Source organism: Lytechinus pictus, chromosome 1, assembly GCF_037042905.1.
Source record: "Lytechinus pictus isolate F3 Inbred chromosome 1, Lp3.0, whole genome shotgun sequence".
Taxonomy (NCBI): domain Eukaryota; kingdom Metazoa; phylum Echinodermata; class Echinoidea; order Temnopleuroida; family Toxopneustidae; genus Lytechinus; species Lytechinus pictus.
Genome location: NC_087245.1, coordinates 43,176,994 through 43,200,797, shown reverse-complemented (window position 1 = coordinate 43,200,797; position 23,804 = coordinate 43,176,994). Strand labels below are relative to the sequence as shown.

At 34.9% G+C, this 23,804-nt stretch overlaps 2 protein-coding genes across 2 annotated transcripts; both read right to left on the bottom strand.

The window, feature by feature from the left end:
* Positions 1 to 6,518: 6,518 nt before the first annotated feature.
* Positions 6,519 to 7,007, bottom strand: LOC135155512 (pre-mRNA-splicing factor 38B-like). Its single transcript, XM_064104809.1, has one exon. The coding sequence runs from the start codon at positions 7,005 to 7,007 to the stop codon at positions 6,519 to 6,521; it is 489 nt and encodes a 162-aa protein (XP_063960879.1).
* Positions 7,008 to 7,741: 734 nt separating this feature from the next.
* On the bottom strand, positions 7,742 to 22,517 carry LOC129274372 (uncharacterized). Its single transcript, XM_064103592.1, has 4 exons — positions 20,318 to 22,517; positions 19,586 to 19,649; positions 18,836 to 18,998; positions 7,742 to 18,310 (listed from the first exon to the last, which is right to left on the bottom strand). Exons 1-4 carry the CDS (start codon positions 20,552 to 20,554, stop codon positions 18,187 to 18,189), a joined length of 588 nt encoding a protein of 195 aa, XP_063959662.1. The 5' UTR covers positions 20,555 to 22,517; the 3' UTR covers positions 7,742 to 18,186.
* Positions 22,518 to 23,804: the final 1,287 nt, after the last annotated feature.

The following is a 23,804-nucleotide window of genomic DNA, read 5'->3' as shown; positions in this document are numbered from 1 at the left end:
CCCCCCCCCCACTGAGAGCACTTTCATCCGGCCGGATTATGACCATAAAAAATATTGTGTGTAGTTTTTTTGACGGCCAAAGGGCAAAAAAAATTCATGCCCTACCCCCCCCCCCCCCCCACTGAGAGCACTTTCGAGCGGCCCGATTTTAACCCCAATTCGGCCGGGGTCTACCAAAATCTGAGAATCGGCGATCTGCCCCCCCCCCCCGTCATGAAATCCTGGATCCGCCACTGCTGTTATGTGTAATGATTATTTTAAAGTGCAATATATCAGATATCATATGTTGATGCTTTTCACAGCGGTGGGGAGAGAAATTGCCTTTCCTAAAAATTGGTAAGGCAATATTGAGGCAATCTTCAGTGCGAATTAACCTACTCACACTCTGCTTGACTCGCTTGACTGGCGTGTGGATCGAAAGACATCTGTGATTCTGTCTCTAACAAGGGGAGCTGACGACGAATGTCAATACCGTAAAATGAGAAGCCCCCGAGGAAGAGACAGATCTAGTAATATAATATCAGTCAAAGATATACATTCCTCAATGATATATATACATTTACAATCCACTAACCATACTTTAAAAACGGCAATAGCTGAATAAAAAACTAAAGCTACCAAGCTTTGCAAGGCAATTACAAGGCCTGGCCGGCTGGCCTGGGGTGCAAAGGCTGCAGTCTCAGCTATATAGCCAGCCAGGCCCAGGGCCTCGTTTCACACAACTTCTCTACAGGCTAGATTCTACACCTATTAAAGTACACGATTTACCATTAATCATTGAGCTACGATTGATATCAATCATACAATCAATAGGTCATTTTAATCGTAACTCAAAGCCTCGATGGCAAATCTTACAACTTGCGATTTCTAAGTTAGATCTACTCTGGCCTTATATGAAACTGAGCCAGGCACAGCCATGCAGTCAACACACTGCGGTTTTATAGGTTAAACTCTCAATCAAATTCTCGAGACTTCAAGTTCAAATTCGTTTAAACAACCTTTTTATATACAAGTTGATTATTAGATAGGTACCTTTGAAGATATCTTGCAGCCCTCTTAGGCCCCAACTGATAAGAAGCTGGTCCATATATGACTTTTCTTGTTCCTGGTTGTTTACTCTTGATCTAGACGCAGATGGCAGTCTAGTCTCGCATGCATGCACGGTACGCGCATACGGTGCCGGTACGGTGCGCTGCGAGCATGCATGTACAGTATTATGCTCGTGCAATTAAAATGGCACGGCGCGGCCGGGGCGATATCTTGTAGACACGATTTGCTAAATAGTTGGATAAGCACTTGTGCTTTGCCCAATTAAACAGGAAAAATTACCACATCACGGTATTCAAAACCCCAACAGTTGGAAACGTAAACAAATACAATATATCATCAAATTATTGGTCAACTTATGTCCAATTATTTTGTAAAGATATTTGACCAACAACAAATTTACCCCATATTTTTTGCAGTGTAAAGTCACCAGTTTCTTGCATGCTATAGGCGTGATAGTGTCTCTCATATTCTGCTCTCATAGTTTTGCAACGAAGGAAATTCTCTCCCCCAAACTCAAATGTATAGGTTACCTCTCCGAATGTATACATCTCATGTTCATCAAGACCAACTACAACACAAGAACCAACGCAATATACAACACTACCAATGGCTATTTTTCTGACTGTCACGACAAGCTCAGAGTCCGTTTGTGACTCTACAAAAATCTAACTAATGTTAGATCTAACGTTACATCGACCTCTAACTTATATCTACCCAGTGGTTGTGTGTCCGGACGGGTTGTGTGTCCGGACACATTATTTTTTACTCTCAATTTTGAAAAGTTTACAAGCAATGCCTTTGATTTCTTTAACACAGAATGTAAAAAACATTATAGATCTAGAGAACAAATATTGATGGTGATAATCACTATTCAAACCATATTTTTTTGCTTATTCCTGGGATTAAAAACAAGGCGTCATTTTTGTTAAGTGTACGGACACCCAACCCCCATCCTAATCCTATTCCTAGTTTCCTACTAGAACTTGGGCCTAGATCTTGACTAGATCTAGGGCCTATAGTCTTTTATACTTTTATAGATCTAGATCCTATTCTATGTTTCCTATCTTCATTTGGCTTTTCTCATCGTGTTTTAACCCTAAATCTCCCGGGGTATTTTGATTCTTGTCATTCCCGGGGGGGGGCCATTATGGCCCCCCCCTTAAGATCTCGGCCGCGGATCGCGCTAGCGACGCAAAAATTTGCACGCTGGTAGTGTGTGATGTAATCTACAAGGCTGTATGGTAAAATTTTCCAAAATAATGAGATTTTATTTTATATGAATTAATTATGCTAATTTATGCATAAATCATACTTTTTGCTCTAATTTACTAAATAAAGCTCCTAGAATGCTAATTTTTGGTAAAAATATTCTCTGTAGCATTCTTAACGATCTGAATTAAAAAAACTTCAGTTCGGAAATCAATTTCTTATGTATTTTATTGTTTTATGAATTTCTTATGTATTTCTTTGTTTTTTTTACTTTTTGTTTTTTATTGTTTTTTCAATAGAAATCATTCCAGACTTAATTCTGATCATAAACAAGTCAAAATTAATTAAGTTTAATCAGTAAAAGTAGAAATAATGATACATATATGAATTTTGGCTAAATACACAATTTGTATTGGATTTGTACATGAAATCACGTTTATGAGCAATTTTGGGTCTGACATGCACTTACATAATGTTGCGTAATGTCGTAACCGCGTACCCGGGCGTCACAAATTTGGTCTCAAAATTTGCGCGAGACTTGAAAGTAAAAAGTCAGAGAGGGGCGAGGTCGAAAAATTTTGCGCAGCAGATAAATCGCGAAAATTGTCGAGGGGGGGGCCATTATGGCCCCCCCCCCGGGAGAATTAGGGTTAATAACGAAGAGAACTAACGTTACATCTATAACGTTAGATCTAACGTTAGATATGGCCGGCCTTGCGGCTTGATCTAGACTCTAGATCTAGAACTAGAGTCTAACGTTAGATTATACGTCTAACTTTACATCTACTGCAGATAGCGATTCACGTTGAGCTAACGGACAATCTTCTATCATGACAAAAAAAGTTCGAGTCTAGATCTAAATACCGGTACTTCTTTGTTAATTACGCCTCTGAAATTGTTACAAAAAATAGAAAATCACCTGTCAATTTGGTAGTGAGCAATCTTTTTATGAATTAACCAAACTTATTTACCTAGTCCTTGGTAGGAGTCTGTCCATCCATAACTGCAATCTTTTTGAGAGTTAATTAACATTAGAATCTCGGTATAATTAATTACAAGAAAAAAACCCGCGGGTAAATGTGCGCTGCTTGCGATGCGTTTTGACCCCATCCTCGTTCAAGAATTGTTTTTTCCTTAAAAACGCATCGCGGCTGCGATGGGTTTTGTGAAATCCTATGAACCAACTATAAATGCAGCCGCGATGAGTTGCGTGCGAGCGATGGGTTGGGCGATTAATCGTTCGGCAATGTTAGTGAAATCGAGCCCAGGTCTATGATCCGAGATTCAAACCAAGGAAAAAAACCCATTATTGGAATTTGGAAAGAGTGAAACATTTCCTATTTGCCATTTCAAGCACGTTATAGATGTTTCATGAACAATAATAAACTCATATTTTGGCATTTTATACCAAAATTTGAATTTCTGTGGGTACCATTACTTAACTACATAGCCTATGGAAGAGAAAATCTGAAAAATGGTCCCTATTCTTATTTCTCAGCAATTTTTTCGATTTTTTTTTTCTTCAAAAAATAAGAAGAAAATTACAGAGTAAACCAGCCAAGATTCACACACCTGCTATGATTCGTACAGTAGCACTAATTTCAAGATAAAATCACAAAACTACAAATACATCAGCATTTTCATTTGAAAATATGAATACAGCTTTACATTAAAATATTATTCAGTAAATCTCCTGAAATTAAACTTTTAAAAAGTGGAATTTTACTGTTAAAATTTATGCATTTTGAAAGCCCAGTGAAGCTTAAATTTGTTCTAAAAAACATGGTTGCCAATAATTTAATATGAATTTAAAAATTTCCATTTAAAAAATCTTAAGCAAAGAAGTCTACATGTAAAGAGACACTCAAACAGATTGGTGATTGAAAATTGATGAGAAATATATCTGTTTTGAGACATCTAAATTTGGTCACTTACAGGATCACTCCTCCATGATTCGTACAGGCAGACATGCAGGTTACCCTCCCCAGAATTCTGGCTGTGAGCAGAGTGGTCAGATTTCTGGGGCTTTTGTGAGCAATATACTTTAACACGCCGTATGAATTCATGGCTTACCTGTGGCTGTATGAATCATGGCAAAAAAGAGGGTCTTACAATTAAATCCAAGATTTTTATCCAAAATAAGTTTAACGTTTATTAGGCATAGATGTTTATCAAAATATTTTGAATATCACAGGTTTTTATAGATCTACATTGTCTTTAGATGCTACATGCCAGAAACCTTAGCTGATGCATTTCTAATTATCAAATTAATGCAAAAAGGGCTTAGCCTTAGGTGTATGTATCATGGGAGGCTTACTCTATTTAGATCTAGGGGCGGATGTCCAAACTTCACGCAGGTCCAAATTAGGATAGGAGAAAAACGCTCGTTACTGTATGCATACGCAATTCTCTACATGAGGAACAATATATTGTTTGCATCACTAGGAACAATCATAAAAGTGACAAAATCTGACAAAAATGTGAAGTATACTGTTACAGCAATCTGATAATGAGAGCTGAAAAGTGTCCGAAGTTCGGGCACCCCATATTTTGAAGGTGATTCGTTTCTAATTCCAGAAAAAAATTGAACATCAATGATCATGAGGCAAAATAATGTTTTTCTTCAGACACTCTAGACTCTAATGCTACTTTCACAGTATCACACAGACCGTCACCGGCACGGCGGCCGGTGCCCGTGTTGCGTGCCTCCAACTTCCGGACTCGGGCAAGATGGCATGGCTAACGTTAGTCGGAGTGCGCGTTTTACGAAAACATTGCCTCGGCCTAACTGGTAGTTTGATTTAAAGTAGAAATCCACACATTTAAACAAATATATTTCAGCCAACAAACTACCTCTTATGTCAAGTTGTTTGCTTAGCCGTCTGAGTGGAAGAAACTTATTGGACACGAAAATTATTTTGGCCCAAAAAGGGGTACAATTTAGAACTCTACCACAGCTATTTTGGCAAATATAAAAATATCGCCGCCCCACTGCCATCTATGCATGACCCCGGGTCTGCTTTTTCTGGGAGGCGGGCTCAGAACATACAGCAGAATTTCAAGTATAAATCTACTCTAAATCACCGAAAAAATAAGTTAAAATCGTCCTATATAAACTTAAATGTAAAATACCTTTCAATGTCTCCAATACAGTTCCATCCAGCCCATTTTCCTTTAAAAAGTTCTCCATCATATCCTAGCTCGGCGACAACTCCAAGTCAGAGACAGGAAACGAAATAAAAACTGGCTGCAGGACCCGAGGTTCTGTGTCACGTGCATGCGCATCCTCATAACCTGATTGGTTCAAAGTTTAAGTCTTTCGAAAGGTTTAACATTTTGGCGGTTTGTCAAAATATACAAATCGTAGCTAGCGAAATAAGTCTTCAAAGACTTGAATTTCATAAGTGTCCTAGGATTTACCGTAGCTTGTGTTAAAATAAGTCCATGAGACTTGAATTATTTCAAGTCCCTCCTAAGTTTTATAATTTAAGTCTTTTAAATTTAGAGTGTATTCAAACACTTTGATTATTCTCAGTTAAAATAAAAAGTAGACTGATCAGAAAATATACAATAAGGAGATATTAAAAAGTTAATTACTCAAATAACTTTATTTTTATCAAGGAAAAGAAGACAAAGCATAAATCTAAACTTATATTAAATATATTAAAGAAACGTGTGACATTAATGAAAGAAAAAAAAATACATTTTAAAAACATCAACAACGAAATGTCTTATTAACTGATTAACGGAGGTTCAAAGGCAGTCAAAGCAAATCTGTAGGGAAACAAACGAAGCAAAGTAAAATGGAAATATTGTTATCCAATGAAGAAATTAGCGTCCAAGCGACGTTTTCCAAACTCACGAGTTCGACATACGTCTTGACTTTGCGATTTGCTGTAAACGTCACTTCGACATAATTCCCTTGTTGGTACTTTTGCGGGTTCCTTGATTCCCATCTCTCCCAAATATTTCCTATGCTGGTCTCCTTTCTCTCCTTACGATCTTCTATCTTGTGTTATCTCGATGTTCTCTACTTCGATGTCTCCTCCTTCAATCGTCATCTCCATCTCTTGGGTCTCTTGGACTCCTTTCTCCTTCCGACCTTCTATCTTGTGTTCTCTCATTCTCTACTTCGATGTCTCCTCCTTCAATCGCCATCTCCATCTCTTGGGTCTCTTGGACTCCTTTCTCTCCTTCTCCTTCCGACCTTCTATCGTGTGTTCTCTCGTTGTTCTCTACTTCGATGTCTCCTTCAATCGTCATCTCCATCTCTTCGGTCTCTTGGACTCCTTTCTTTCTCCTTCCGACCTTCTATCTTGTGCTCTCTCGTTGCTCTCTACTTCGATGTCTCCTCCTTCAATCGTCATCTCCATCTCTTGGGTCTCTTGGACTCCTTTCTCTCCTTCTCCTTCCGACCTTCTATCGCGTGTTCCCTCGTTCTCTATTTCGATGTCTCCTCCTTCAATCGTCATCTCAATCTCTTGGGTCTCTTGGACTCCTTTCTCTCTTTCTCCTTCCGACCTTGTATCTTGTGTTCTCTCATTATTCTCTATTTCGATATCTTCTTCAATCGTCTTCTCCATGTCTTCTTCTATCTTTGTCTCTGTTTCTTGGACTTCCTTGTCTCTTTCTTCCAGTCCACTCTCTTGTATGATCCCCATCCCTTCTTCTTTCGTCCCCTCTAGTTCTGTCATAACCGATTCTGCCGTCAGTTCAACGAGGTCTTCTTGTTCTGTTATTTCTCTCATGGTCTCTTCTGCAAATTCGTTGATCTGTATCTCTGCTGACTGTTCTCTCTCGTTTCGTGCGGTTGGAATATTTATTTTCCGCCTTGTAGCAAAAATCTTTTGATTCTTTGGCCTTTCTACATGTTTTTGCGTGTTTGGATAGTCCCTGGCTCGACTCCTTTGGCTACGTGAATTTTCAACGTGCCTTGGACGGTCTTGAGTACTTTAGCATCATGTCTTTTTCTGTCAATTTCCTGACTACTCACGTAGATCACACGCCCCCTTGAATGCTGGCATTCATCGTTGTGATCACGGGGTCCCTTTTGGTGAATTTGCACAAGGTACATTGCCATTTCCTTACCATTCCTGATGATGGTTTGCCACTCTTTACTGCACGGTCACATAGAGATATCAAGACCCCTCCCTCGCCATCACATGGTCCTTTCCCGTGTCTGCCCCCTAGATAGTGCCTCTCGATCTTGTTACTATCGCAGATGTCCGATAAAGCGCTCTTGCATCTATACTGGGCAGCGCATCCGTCAGAGAATTGGATTTCTCTGATGAAGTGTCTGCTGTCTTTCTGGAGATGCTGGCGAGCTCTCTCCAGGAAGGTATGGACCGCATGGATGTCATGCTTATGGTCATCTGATATGATGTCTATGCATTCCCTCACGGGGACATTGTGCTCCCCGCACAAATACACTTAAAAGATAACTTTGTCAATTGACAAATATAAATTTGTCATTCATGTGGTTTAATTTATCAAATTAATAAATTTGTCATGCCAAAGATTTGTTATGCACCATAACATGACGAATTTCAATTTGTCATGAAAAGTGGTCCAATTTGACAAACCTTTTTCAAAGTTTGTCATTGCAACATTTTAATTCCTCATTCGCATTTTTCAATTTGTTTTTTTTTCATTCACCAATTTGTAATGCATTTTGACGTTAATTTGTCATTTAATAGTCAGAACACCCACCTGTAATAAACAAACAAATACAGATAATTAATATTTTTGTAAGTTTTAATAGAAACTCGAAATTCCTGAGGAAACAAATTCAAAACACATCAGATCCAGTCAACACTTGCCAGCAAGTAACATTTAATAAAATATTTACTAAAATTCACTGCAATGTCAAATTACTCTGCATTAAGGATGCTAATTTTTTTTGCAGTCTGATTGAGAATTCTGCCATCACAGTATGAGTGTCAAGCAGACTGCGAAGGAGATTAGCTAAAACTCCTCAAAGAGCAACAAACAATCTTCACCCTGACAACAAATTCTTTTCAATTACAAGTAATAACCATTGCAACAAATTCAGTTACAAACCTAGCCTACATCAAATTCACTACAATGTCAAAATTTTCTGCATTAAGGATATAGAGAAGTTTTAGCTAATCTCCTTCGCAGTCTGATTGAGACTCCTGCTGTCACAGTATGATTGTCAAGCAGGCTGCAAAGGAGATAAACTAAAACTCCTATATACCCTTAAGAGCAACAAACAATCTTCATCCCGACAACAGATTCTTTGTATTAGTTACCACTACTGTATAACAATTGCAACAAATTCAGTTACAACAATTAGGGCCTACATTAAATTATCTAGCAATGTCAAAATATTCTGCATTAAAGTAAATATAGAGGAGTTTTAGCTAATCTCCTTCGCAGTCTGATTGAGACTCCTGCTGTCACAGTATGAGTGTTACGCAGGCTGCAAAGGAGATTAGCTAAAACTCCTCGATATATTCTTAAGAGCAACAGGCAATCTTCATCCTGACAACAAATTCTTTTCAGTTACCACTACTGGTTAAAGGACAAGTCCACCCCAACAAATACTTGATTCGAATAAAAAGAGAAAAATTCAACAAGCATAACACTGAAAATTTCATCAAAATCGACTGTAAAATAAGAAAGTTATGACATTTTAAGGTTTCGCTTCATTTCACAAAAGAGTTATACGCACATCCCGGTCGGTATGCAAATGAGGGAACTGATGACATCACTCACTCACTATTTCTTTTGTATTTTATTATATGAATTATGAAATATTTAGATTTTCTCGTCATTGTCATGTGAAATGAAGTTTCATTCCTCCCTGAATACGTGGAATTCCATTATTTTAACATTTTGTGGTTCAGGCAAGGAGGTCCTAATCCTTAAATTCGTAAAAATTGAAATATTGTATAATTCAAACAATAAAAAACAAAAGAAATAGTGAGTGAGTGACATCATCGACTCTCTAATTTGGATGTAACTGGCTCGTTCATATAACTATTTTGTTAAAAATAAGCGAAAACTTTGAAATGTCATAACTTTTTTATTTTACATCCGATTTTAATGAAATTTTCAACATTGTGCTTGTCTGATTTTTCTCTATTGATTCAAATCAACATTTTGTTGGGGTGGACTTGACCTTTAACAATTGCAACAAATTCAGTTAGAACAATTAGGGCCTACATCAAACTCACTAAAAATGTCAAAATACTTTGCATAAACCTGGGGCATATGCATTGCAGGGGGTGCGGGGTGTGCGTTCGCAAAATGCTAAAGGTCTACTTTTGTGTGTACGCGTTAACCAATCGCCCTTTTTTACGTTTGAAAAAAATTGGGTTGTCAAATTGCCGCCCCTCCCCCCTTATCAGCTGTTTTTGGTCGATGATTAAAAATACATGTGGTATATTTCGGGAAAATATTTGCAAAGGTCCAATTTCCAAAATTTCTCCACCCCCCCCCCCAAAAAAAAAAACCTGCATATGCCCCTGGCATTAAGAGCAGCAATGTTTAACTTCCTGACATCAAATTCAGTTACCAGTACCATGCAACAATTGCATCAAATTCAATAACAATATCAAATTTGTTGTTTTTGTTTGACAAAACCAATTCATTTTTGTCAAACAAAAACAACAAATTTGATGATTTATTACAAACCTGACGAATCAAAATACTTTCCATTAAAAGTTGAAAATCATTCCAAAAGCACAATAAAATGTTGGACAACTTAAAAAAAAAGAAAATTCCCTGATCCAAAGCCATTAAAGAATGAAAATTCCTTTTTAGTGTTTCAGTCTTTTTGGAACTGTATTTACTGTTTTTGGAATTGTTATTCCTTTCTTGAAAGTTGGCTCTCACTTTTTTCCATGATTTACTCAAGAAAGTGAGAGCCCACTTACCATTTCACATTTAGAGAGCAAAACGTTTTAGCTATACACAATGCCAGTCCATAACTGCCAACATTGATAGTCTAAAATCATCAAATTGAAAAGATGGAGATTTTTTCCAATTAATTTATATATAAAATCTTTGAACTTTATGATTGAATTAACCATCATGAAGATTTTCAAAAATCTGAACTATCCAGAATTTTTACTTTGAAAGCTCAAAAATCTGAATAGTTGGCAGGTATGTACAACTACTGCACTTTGTAGAAAAAACATTTACGTCGAGACCAAAACTAATGGCCAATCAAGTTTTAAAATATTGTCCTTTTGTTTGACTTGTTCACAATACTATTTTCTCTTTTTTTTTACAAGCATATTTTCAAAAACAATTTTGCATTCAGCTGTTGCAATAAATAAACAAGGCAGTTCTTGAACCAGTACAGGTTGATATGAGATAATCCTGATGCAGTTGGTGAGGCTACCTCACAATATATTCAAATTTTCATGACTGATGGCTCATAGCCCAAATGAAAAATGTAAAAACCAGCTACGTAACAAGCCAATGCATGCAATTTATCCTGGACTTGACAGACTCTTTGCTCCTCCAGAACAAGCTCGTATGAATCCTCTTGATTGTCGGATACACGTATGTACATGGGCTTCGTATCAACCTGTCAATGAAAAACAATAACAAGAAGGGTTTCTTATTCAATGCATGTGGTTTAGCTTCTCAACAAGAAATATGTTGTTTGTTTTTTTAGAAACTTGGCCCATCCATTATGGGACAATGGATGGGCGGGCGGAGTTTTATAAAAAACGATAAGATTGATTTCTTTAGATTATGGTGCGTAATCATGTGACTGATGCATGCTAAATAGCCCGTTAACAGCGTGTCTTGCAAACGCGCGACATGCAGCATGACGACCAAGCAACGCACAATATTTTTCACCCTACTTGGATTGAAATATTTCTCTTTCAATAATTATTCAAATAACATTAATAAGATGTAACAATATTTTTGGCAAATAAATCACTCTGATGAAATGCAAAACTAACAAAATTCCACCACTCAGAATATATTCAGCTTTGTTTGGTGCTGTAATTTGCAACTGCATGCTGGTGGGCTGACTGGAATGTTGTGTTATCACACATAGCATGCATGTAAATCTTAAGTACCTGATCACATAATTCCAGTGTACTTTGTGATAAACACAACCCACCAGTTGGCTCAGCAGTCTGAAGTTGTAGAGCGGAGTGCAAAAGAATGCTAAAATATGATTCTTAGGTTTTGGCTTTATGAAACTTATAATCTAGTCCATGTCAATGTTGTAAAATTACTTCTAACTGGTTATGCGGTTACCATACCTTGTCACTTGAGATTAATATATCACCTAGGTCTTCCTTGAAGAAGGTTGGTAGGATCTGTATGGCAATTTCTGGAATCAGATTAAAAAATGTCAATAAATAAAAAAATGCACCATGTTTTTAATTCAAAACAGAAGCTTGTATTCTGTAAGTTGGAATCTAACATTGATTATACCACCGCGTTACCACCGCAATATTATTTGTCACTATCTTTAGAACAAGGGACTGAATTTCTGAGCTGTAATTTTGCTCAAAACTAATGAATAGCTTCCTGCCTTCAGCCTTGATTCTCATGATACCAGTTTGCAAGAATCAACACTGAAATTATTGTTTAGTCAATTGACAAATTAAAATTTGTCACGTAGGTGGTCTTATTTGACAAACTAATAACTCGTCGAATAATTTTTCATGACAAATTTTAATTTGTCGTGAAAAGGGGTCTATTTGACAAATTTTTATGTAGTACATGACAAATTTTGATTTGTCGTGGAAAGTGGTCTTATTTGACAAATTTCAGTTTGTCGTTTGTCATGCAAAGAATTTAATTTGTATTGCACACAAATTAATTTGTCAAGCATGAAAATTGCTTTGTCATGCAAAGGAATAAATTTTTAATGCCTGAAATACAATTTGTCATGCAGTTATTTGCACCCCCCCCAAAAAAAAAATTGTGCATGTATACATAAACAAACAGTTACATAAACAAACGGTTACAGTAAGGTTATTTGATTTACACAGTGAAAATAATGATTTGACACACCAATCAATTCATACAGGAAATCAGAAATAATATCAGCAAATTCTTTATTATCAGGTGAGCTGATTTAAAAACAGAGCAAAACTGTCAATATTCAAATACATGAATTTAAATAACATTGTTGAATACAAACTGACAAACTGAGGACAACATCTGTAACAATTATGTTTAAACATGTTTAAACATACTATTAACAACCTTTCAGTGCAAATGTACGATTGATGTAACTGCAATCCTGGACATCAGACCAATTGCAGCATACATTAATACCATCATTTTTAATATTTTACTCTTTTAAAGAGTTATTTGCAAAGTATTCAAATTAGGCCCAATTTAAAAAAATCTTTAACATTTCATCTTCATAGTCAACTGCTGAAGACAGCAATGATACTGTAGTGTCAGGAGGAATCATAAAATCCTAATTTGCTACATTGTGTGCATTGATACATGTATTGTACTCCTTAAACTGAGATATTGCATTACACAAAATTAACATTTTTATGAATTTTAAATAAAATAACTAACAATTTCCAATATGAAACTGTTGCCAATCTAATAAATTGCTTATCATAAATCCATATTCAAAGAAAATGTAAATTTAATTGTAACAAATATGGGCTAAAATCTCATTTTATATTTCTGCTGAATAATTTTGAAACAATCCTGATTATTGTGAATTTACATCATGCGTTGTCAAAGCACAATGGAAATTTGTTAGACTCTGTATTCAGCAACAAGTCCTCAGCAGGATAACATTCACTTCGCATGCTGTATCTTACAATATATTACATAGAACATGTGGGACTGCAGACGACTGCAGATACAAAATAAATCAGTAACATATGTCTTAATTCATGATAAAAATAAATACCTGTAAGGGTAAACACAATTCAATACTACACCATGTAATCATCCACTAGATCCAAATCCTGTACAAGCTAATGAATTTTTAATAATATGGGCTCAGATCATTTAAATCTTATGGCTGAATCATTTTGTGATTATTTTTATTCTACATATACATAAACATATTTTGTATATTCTGAATTCGGCAACAAATCAGCAGCTAGAATAACCATCCATTTAAATACTGTATCTTTATACAGTTATAGAACATGCGCATGTCTGAAAGCAACTGCAGGTATTTAACGTCATGTGTCAGATACTGTATATTCCTGTGAAAACACAAGAAAAAAAAACCTTGAAAACTATTTAGCATGAAAAAATGGAAGTGCAAAATACCTTCTCAAAATCTGGCCAATAGTTTACTCCAATTGATACTATATATACACCGGTATACATTCATGCAATGTGCTGTACATAGCATTCAATATTATTTTATAAACCTATTCAGTTAGCATGTGTGAGACATTGTATTACTGGCATGAAACACAACATCTACACAGCAACTCCTTTGAACAATGTCATATGTATTATGCAAAGGTTACATCATTAAGAACTCATCAGAATGCACAAGAAACTTAAATCTCTCCAAAACTATAAGAGATACTGTTTAGCACATACAATCACATTACAAGAATATCCATGTTAAATGCAAGCTTCCAATATATGTTTTAATAATGCCATGAAACACAGCATCTACACATCAATACCTTTGAACAATGTAATATTTAGTAAATATGTTACATCAATAAGAAGCATTGATAAATCTCTCCAACAATATCTGACACAATCAGCATGTAATATCCCATTACAACCTTTATGGGACAAAACACATTCCTACACCCATAGTCAAAATGTCAAGGAATACAGCATTTTCAAACAAGTAAAAAAAAATAAAAATAAATTACGACCCCTAATCTTTCCTCTTAGTCCACAATGAAGGTGTGGAAGCATTTTTCTGTATAAGCAGCACACATAACTCCCTCAAAATTGAAGAGGGTTAGCAGAGTTCTGGAAAGTCTAGATTACACTCTCGCGAACTGAACTCCGTCACCCAGAGCTGTAAACCCGAAAAAGCGCCGCCAACGAGAGAGATCTGTGCTACAGCAGTGATCGCTGCTACATGAGTCTAGGAAATTAGTTACTTGATTTTCCAAAATTAGTGCAGTTTTGACCATGGTGGACTCATTGTCTTCCATGATTTACTTTGTTACCCTGTTCAGTCGTAAGATAAGGTGCAACACACTTTGTCCACTGGACATTTGTCCTTGATGTTCATTAGTAGCACTTGGAAAAATGTCAAAGTCTTCTGCACATTTGGTGTGTACTGCAGGTGGAACACGTAGAAGCATGCCAAGTAACATGCACATGCAGTGATAATGTCGCCAACTGTGCACACTGAACACTTTTCGACAGTTATGATGAACTGGGTTGAGTCAAGGGGGGATTCACCATCTGTCAGAATGCAGACATTTGGATCCATGGTGTCTTCACCCTAATTTTAGTAAAAGAAAACAATGATGGAGCCAATTTAGGGCCAGGTTTATACAAATAAGTCATTTCGTGTTTAGCAATTACCTCATTTACAACAGATCTTTGAAGTATGGACACACAGACACACACTGTAAAAAATATTGCCGTATTTTTACGGGAAATTTCCTGGCAGTCGGGACGCCAGGAGTGCCCGTTTTTTTACAGCCTCACGTAAAATAACAGATTCGTGTTTAAAAAACTGTTATTTAACAGAAACTTAATGTATTTTTTCATGTCATACATTCTCGTAAAATTACAGTAAACCCCATTTTGTTTACGCGATTTCCTGCTAAAATATCATGTTCCTGGTTTTATATACTGTAATTTTACGGGGACTTTCTGTAATTTTCATGTCATATATTCTTGTAAATTAACAGCAACCCCATTTTATCACAGGAACTCTCCTGTTTAAATACCAGATTTTAATACTTTGTTTATTGTTATTTAACAAACAATGCCTATTTTTAGTTTCATATATATTTGTTTAATAACAGTTACCCTGTTGTATTACTGGAAGTTTCCTGGCAGTCATAACGCCACGAATGCCCGTTATTTTACAGCCTCACGTAAAATTACATGTACGGATTCATGTTTAGAACCTGTTATTTTACAGAAACTTTCTGTATTTTTCATGTAATATATTCTCGTAATATAACAGTTGGCCCCGTATTATTATGATATTGCTGGTTTTATATATTGTAATTGTACAGGGATTTCCTGTAATTTTTATGTTGTATTTTCTTGTAAAATAACAGTAACCTATTCTATTACAGGAACTGTGCTGCTTAATCGGGTTTCCAGATTTTACATACTGTAAATTTACAAATTGCATGTACTTAACCCTGTTTCACTACTTGAACAGCTTCCTGTGAAACAGATCACTGTTAGTTTACAGGCATTGTTGGTATTTGTCATAATAATTTTGTTCATGTAAAATACCTGTCCTGTAAATTAAACGGCAAATAAAATATTGTTGTAATCTCATACAGGAGGGTGATGTAACTGGAGTAATGTATGATTTGTTCAAAGAGTACACTGAAAATCAAGAAGAGTTGAACTGTTGTACACATGAACAATATCAATTATTGATATTCACAAGGGGTCACTGACATTTTCATACTACATGTAGTATATCATACATCCTAGAAAAAAAATAAAAGGTGGAACCTCGAAATAATGAGCTCTGTAATGACGTACCTGATACAAAAAGATGATCTTTGTGGTCTAAACTCTTCTTCTTCACTTTTTTTGTACTTCTGATATAACAAGATATTGAAAGTGATAAGGTGATATCAAAAAGCACTAAGTGTTCATCATAATGAGGTTTCACAATATAATTTAAACTATTCATCAAACGAAAAAAGATATATTGGAATATTTTCTTCAAATTGCTTTTTATGATGAAAACATTAAAAAGAGAACAAAGTTATCATGAAAAGATGAAACAAGACATTACAGGCAAGCAAGGTTGGCTCAATCTGACCAGCAGTTTCATAAATAAAGCTAAAACAAAATAATAATTGAGGCTGAAATAAGTGACTTATCTGACATCTGCCCTGCATAATAAACTGATCTCTTAGTGTCAGATGATTTTTTTTTTCTTCCTTTCTGTCCTCTGCCTAATCATTTTTGATAATTAAAAAAGGAAACATCCTGAAGGAAGAAACCATCACAATATAAAAATCATGTAGTCACATACAAAATTTAAAATAATGATTTAGAGCATAGAATAAGTAATTTGCAACAATGACGTCCAGCATGGATATGGCAGAGAAAGGACTGTAAACACTTGAATTCTCAAACACAACACAACTGAAACGTTTTTAAACATTAATATAAGAAAAAAATGGAACCAATAAAAAAAGGTTGTTTCTTTATAGGAAATTCCTGCTCCTAATCATCGACTTCAATCATTATGCAAACTGCATATGCAGAAAGATAAAATATCATCTGTTTGGAGCCAGAAGGGCGTTGACTCTGTGTTAAAGTATATGAGTTAACGCCCTTCTGGTTCTAAACAGAAGATATCATCTTGCTGAGAGGTAATCAGTTATCCCAAACAAAAATTGAAGTTTTTCTCTTCTCCACATTGATGTGGCAAATAAACATGAAATTGAGATTTTCTTATAATGAAAACATATACATAACATTATAGCAGGCCAGATTCCATTCAGTTTTAATGCTACAGTACAAGAACTAAGAATCAGCTTTCTTATGAGTAATCCCAAACAAAAGAGTATGTTTTTTTTCTCTTTTACAAGCTGATTTGGTAAACAAACATGAGATAACATATTCTTATGATGCAATTACTAATTGCATGTGTGTAATAACATGACTGAGTCATGTTTGTTTTCATACTACAGTACAAACACAATGTTACAGATAACTTATTGATCGTACAGCTTTGGATGGAGACTACCATAACATTGCATTAACATTTTGAAATAGCTTGAAAAGAGGCTAACACGCACAACAAATTGTAATATCAAACAAAACAATCAACTTTATCACCACTAGGCTGTAGAATTAGAGGGCTGTAAATCTAATCTTAATTTTGCTGATTTGGTAAACAAACAATCATGATATCAGGCATAATTATGATGCAAACATTCAAATTGTAAACCAATGTATGCATGTATATATTTAGTCAATTTTTTTAATCATGAGATTCTTATCATGCACACATACAAATCGCATGTGTATAATAACAGTACAGAGTCCAGTTTGTTTAAATACTATAGTAAAAAACAAATTCTAATCAGAGACAGCTTATTGATCCTACAGCTTTGAATGGAGACTACGATAACATTGCAATAAAAAAGAGAACTTGGAAGTAGCTTGAAAGGAGACTTACATGCACAAGAAAAAGTAATATCGAGCAATCTCAACTCAGTCTGTATGTCCACTGTGCTGTATAGGACTAATGGGCTGTATTACCCTAATCATTATTTTGCTGATTAATTTAAAAATTATATATATTACGTTATCCTCTTTCCTTCACTGATTCGTTAAACAAACAAGCAATCATGTTATCAGATATTCTTATTTTTTATGTAAAAAATGCAAATTGTAAAGCAATGTATGCATGTTTACCAAGTCCACTTGTTTTTAATACCATAATTCAAGAACAACCGTTGTGAATAATCCTGTTGGATAGTTTTTTTCTGCAAGGTGCGTTTCCTTTTTTCTTCAGCAACAGTACATAAACTCTTATTGCTACTGCAAAAAAACAAACACTGTAATTTGAATATGCCTGCTGAGTAAGTTCTGGATCATCAACTTATAATTGGTCCGGATTGATCCTTTCACTGGGTGACATTACCATTAACTGTACATACATGCAAATAGGATACAGACGAAAATGAAAGTTTCATTCTGCATTTGTACCCGTGGATCTTACATTACGACGAAAGAGGACGGATGCTTCAATCGTACTGCCACTGAAGTCCGGGGGGGGGGGGTTCAAGATGGGTTGTGCTATTATTCGTTAAGTGCCCACTCGTTTTCAAAGGACACAAGACGATTTGCTAATTTCAGTACTCCTGGATGCATCTTCCTCTTTCCTCCCTTTGATCCTGTTTGTGGGTTGATGCCCAGGAAGCACCTGAAAAAAAGGGAATTTGAGATAGATAGAGATAAAATAGTGTAAACGCCCTTCTGGCTCTCAACTGAATATATTTTCGATACGGATGGTTAGGTAAACAGCAGAAACCACCAAGATTACCATGTTATCATTTTGTCTTGAAACATTTAGGTTTGTACAAAGGCAAGAACTTTCCTCATTATTAATGCTAGTTCCCACATTGACTCCAAATCCTACAAAGGGTGCCCCACATTTGGAAATAACTTTTTGTCCCATACCGAGACAATGTTATAGCTGTATTATCTCTTAACAGACCATAGAGCTGTTGGAAAATCTGCAAAATTAAAATTTAGAATTGCTTTCGAGTTACTGCTAGGTTTCTTTTTAGTATCAGTTCTTTACAGACTCTTGTCCTTGTCTCTTGAATTCGAGTGCAAAATTGATGGCCTCGGACTCAACCCAAATCCCGAGTACAAAACCATTGAGAACGTGACATTTTCCATTAGACTCAGAACTGATGGTCTCAGACACAACACTACCTCTTACCTCTGAATAAACTCTGGTACCCCATACGCTTCTTTAGGATACTGCAAGTTGAATACATAGAAGGCAGCAAACCAAACTGCAAGAGCGCTGATGGGGTTCTCTACATGTGTTGTCACTATGCCCCCGACAGCAAGTGAAAACCTTGTGCTCTCCAGTGGATCTCCTTGTCACAAAATAAAACAAGAAAACAAACACATACTAATAAAATTACTGCAGTTAAACAGAATGTCAATGACAATAAGCTTCAAAAGAAATCTGTTTGTAAAAGTTATTTTCTATGAATTTTAATGGTATTTGTCTTTTTAAATCTATTATTCATATTTTTATTTTCAATAATTCATTTTATTTGTTTCTCTCTTTTTGTTTGGGGGGGGGGGGGGCAGGAATTGTAGAGGAAGTAATTAACCATTGGTTATTTGTCCCAGAATTTTCAGAATCCAAGAAATTTCAATCAGGAAATTACTGAAATCATTGGATTACCACTAAACAGAGCAATAATAAATATGTTTGGATCACCAACAGTTTCAATTTTTCTATGAAAATTCTTGAAACTTGAAGGAAAAATTTAGGTAATTTAAGTAATTTAGGTATTACAAAAAATATGTTATTCAGGAGCTGTTGTGGCTCAGTGGGTAAGACCACAGACGCTCAGCCTTGAGGTCCCGGGTTCGAGTACACTGGCTGCAGCAGTAGTGCCCTTAGGCAAGGCACATTATCCTATTCAGGAGAGTAAAAAATAAACATTTTTACCTTTGGAAATCAAGCATGGATGTCCAGGCAGCTGGTTCTTTGTTTGCTGTGGTTGCCCCAAATCCTGACATGGAAACAGACACAACACCCGAGACAGAAGTGTAACATAATAAATGTAATGTAATGTAGTGCAATGTCTTATATAATGATAAGAAAATACAAATGTACACGGAAGGCAAATCCTGCAATGGTTTTATACTGTCAGTAATCGAGTCTCTTGCAACAAAATGTGCATCAAAGAAGCCTGCCATGGGATTTCCCATGACAACATTTCTCATTGGCAGTGGTACATGTATAAACACATAATGCTTCCTGTATCTTGGAAAATCAAAATCAGCGGTATTTTGATAGGGTAAACTTTTTCGCTAGGTATGTTATTTCCTTTATTGCTGCAGTATACTGATAGCATGCCTAATAAGGTTATGATGATCATCATAAATATCAATATTTTAATCAACACTTGCATCGTTTTAATACATTGCAACTGGTCATGCAAGATTTATACTATAGAATAAGATTTTCAGAAGATTGTACCATTTATAATGGCAATTGGTCTCATTCTTGTGAAAAGTCTTTCTGGAAACACTACTCTAAAATTTTGTTCAAGTCAATTTCAATGACAATGGAAAATGAGTTTTAATTTTCATTTAAAATTCACATATAATTTGGAAACAATTATAGACACTAAACTTGATTACCCAAACTCCTTAATAACATACATCATAGGATTACCTGTTGGTAGATGTAGTGTTGTACTTCTTCGCCTACGTATGCTGACACCAGGTAGACCAACCCCATGACTTTCGAGGATTCACATCTCATCATCAGGACAGCTTCATCCACTGAATTCAGTACTTGATGAATGCGCTTATCTTGCACGTTCCCAAAGGACCTAGATTGTCTGAAGAAGCGATACATCTTGGCAGATTTCTTTTCCAACCCTTCTGTGATTTTTTCTTTCGCATCCATACCTACAAGTTGTTTGAAGTGCAGAAGGAGAATCGTCTCATCGAACAGATACGGCCATTCTTCAACAACATCCAGCAGTGCACAATCAGGTTTGTTCAAAGAAATACGTTGCGAGGCATAGGTATTTGCCTTTTTTTATTCAACTTCTCTTCTATCGACATGAGGTTCTGATTTATGAAGCTCCTTTAGTTCCTCTTTGATTGTCATTTGTGACTCCTCGGTCTCCCCCTCTGGTAGCGATAGTGGTTGCCAATTAAGACATCCATACGAATCTCGCTTTTGGTTTGTTGAGCCAGCACTGTCAGCTTCAGCAGCATTGTCAGCTTTCCTCTTCAGTTCATGGCATCCATGTCTCGGACGTGAAACATTGTCCACTCTGTTGAGAAACTGAGAGAGGAGACATTTCACAAATATTATGTAAATCATGATGTAAAATTAAACCCAATTCCTGTAAAATGTTTTACAAAAATTATGAAAAATGTTTTGATAAATATTATGTACAATCTTTTGATAACTTTTTGGTAAATTTTACCCCAAAATAGAATTTATATATAATGTGTAAATGTAGTGTTATCAGCACTTCATCTTTGGTGTAAATCTTACCAAACATTAAATTGTACATTACAAATCATAAAGTGTTATATGCAAATTCGTTTTCTATTTCCAAAACCAACCTACATACCCGAGGCTTAAAATATTTTAGTTGACATTATAAATTACCATGAAAAATTCATTACCATTGTGACATAAATTGATACAGGTGTAATAAGTAGTCAAACTGCCTTTGAAAAAAAAATATAATTGTTTCTGTCAAGATATTTCCCCAAACATTTTAGCTAAATATTTAGTGTATTACTACCTTCCAAATGTAAGACTGGAGTGACAACATTTGACTATGTGAACATGCAAAGAAACCATGTATATTATTTGGTGTTTATTTTAAGAAATAACATCCCTTGACAATAAAACATCAGATAGAAAAGAAATTAATTTCTTAAAATCAATTAACCAACTTCCATTGAACTTTTTTAAAGGTAAAATAAGAAAGCTGCAATATGTTCATTACCTCTTCTCTACATTGCATATTTGAAAATTAAAATATCATGAGAAATGTCCTCTTTATTGAAGACCCTTACACACTGTTGATAACTTTTGGAAATCTGGTTTCTCTATGCCTTTATAAAATGATTGACAAAAGTGCTTTCATTCTTAACATTGGTATCAATTACATTTTAAGGCTATGGTCTCAATAGACAGAGATGGATTCTTGGCATATCTTACCATTGCAGCCTGAACTGAAGACAATTTTAACCTATATAGGCAGCAATGTGTCATTGCATCGTCATTGCATTACGTTTATGCTACACATAAAATGCAATCGGATGTTCTCCCATTTTAATCTAAAAGACTTGACATGATGTCTTAAGAGTGATATGAACTTTAAGCAATCTTACAATTTAAGAAAAAACTTTGAAATACTAATAATTAAGTTGAGTTCACAATGAATACTGAATGGTTTTTAACTCATTTTTGGTAAATCAGGTGCGGAACAAGCTCCCATTGTATCTTTCTGGCATATTAATCAAATCAACAAGTCATTACAAGGAATATGACGATTGAATTTATAAAGGTTCCTCCATTGTAATTACTTCACACAGAGCTCTCTAAAACTAGAAGCCCATGAACCATTTACTGGCATGTTACACCATAATATATAACACTTATTCAGTTTACACATGGTAATGGTAATAAGAGTTCACAACTACAATTAGGATCAAAAGAATCAAAAAATTGATATCAATGTAGTTTTCCCCCTGTAATGTCTTCAAAGAACATGCATTATTGAACAACTTACATGTTTGCTCTATAAATGGCAATGATCAAAATTGAGTTATAAAAAATAAATACTTAATCTCTTAAGGCTAAATCTTTTAAAAGCTGTTTGAAAAAGGTTGACTAGTACCTTTTGAATAAAAACAATAAAACAACAAAAATTATAAAAATAACAACTAAAGTAAAAATAACAAACCCTTTCTAAACAGGGATTGTTTAAAAGTCTTACAAGAGCCATGATTTCTTGGCAATAACACTCCAAATTAACAGTGATTAAAATTAAAAACACATTAATGAAAGGTTCTAACAATCAGTGGAATGACATCTTGAGTGAGCTTTCAACTTGAAGCATTAAAATTAAAACTTTGCAATATTAATAATTGAGTTCACAATGAATACTGGACAGTTTTTAACCTTTTTGGGGGGCAAAAAGGGTGCGGAAAAATCTACCATTGTACACACACAGAAAATTTTACACAAGTTGTGTTAAATTTTACACAACTGTGATGTACGTATAGAACTCCACAACAATTGTGTGAAATTTTACCTAACCCCTATTTTGTAAAATATACAAAACTATTATGTAAGAATTTACATTTCTGCAAAGTAAATTTTTTACATAATTGCTGTGTAATTTTTTCATTTTGTAAAAAATACACATCTGCGATGTACGTATAGAACTCCACAACAATTGTGTAAAGTTTTACCTAACCCCTATTTTGTAAAATATACCAAACTATTATGTAAGAATTAGATTTCAGCTAGGTAAAAATTTTACATACTTGCTGACTAATTTTTTTTAATGCATCATTTTGTTGTAATTTTTCTTCAGTATTCTGTACCCTTTACTCTGTTATTGTGTTCACCCAATAGGTTCTCCATGTACTAGCAGAGTAAAGGGTACAGAATACAGAAGTAAAATTTACACCAAAATGATTCATTTAAAAAAATACACAGCAGTTATGTAAAGTTTTTACCTTGCTGAAATGTAAATTCTTAAATAATAGTTTGGTATATTTTACAAAATAAAACAATTATACAGAAAATCATGTAAAAAAAGAACATATATTGTAATATTATAATGACACAGACAAGAACACATCGATCATTATATACATGTAACAACTTTTTTTATATTTATATGTTTATTTAGAAACAAAATTACATGAATTATTTATACAAATAATTATAAGGGATTAGAAAAAATAACTATTAATTACAATATTTACAAATAATTAGGATGATTCTATAAAAACAACAACAAGGAATATAAAATGGTGGAAAAAAATTATATATGTACTTTAAGTCATGTTTTGAAAAAACTAGTAGGCCTCCCATGTAAATTGCTGAAAGATGCGGTTGCAATATTTTGAGTAGGAAAAAAAAAGAAAAAAAATTAAGAGAAAAGAAGAAAAAG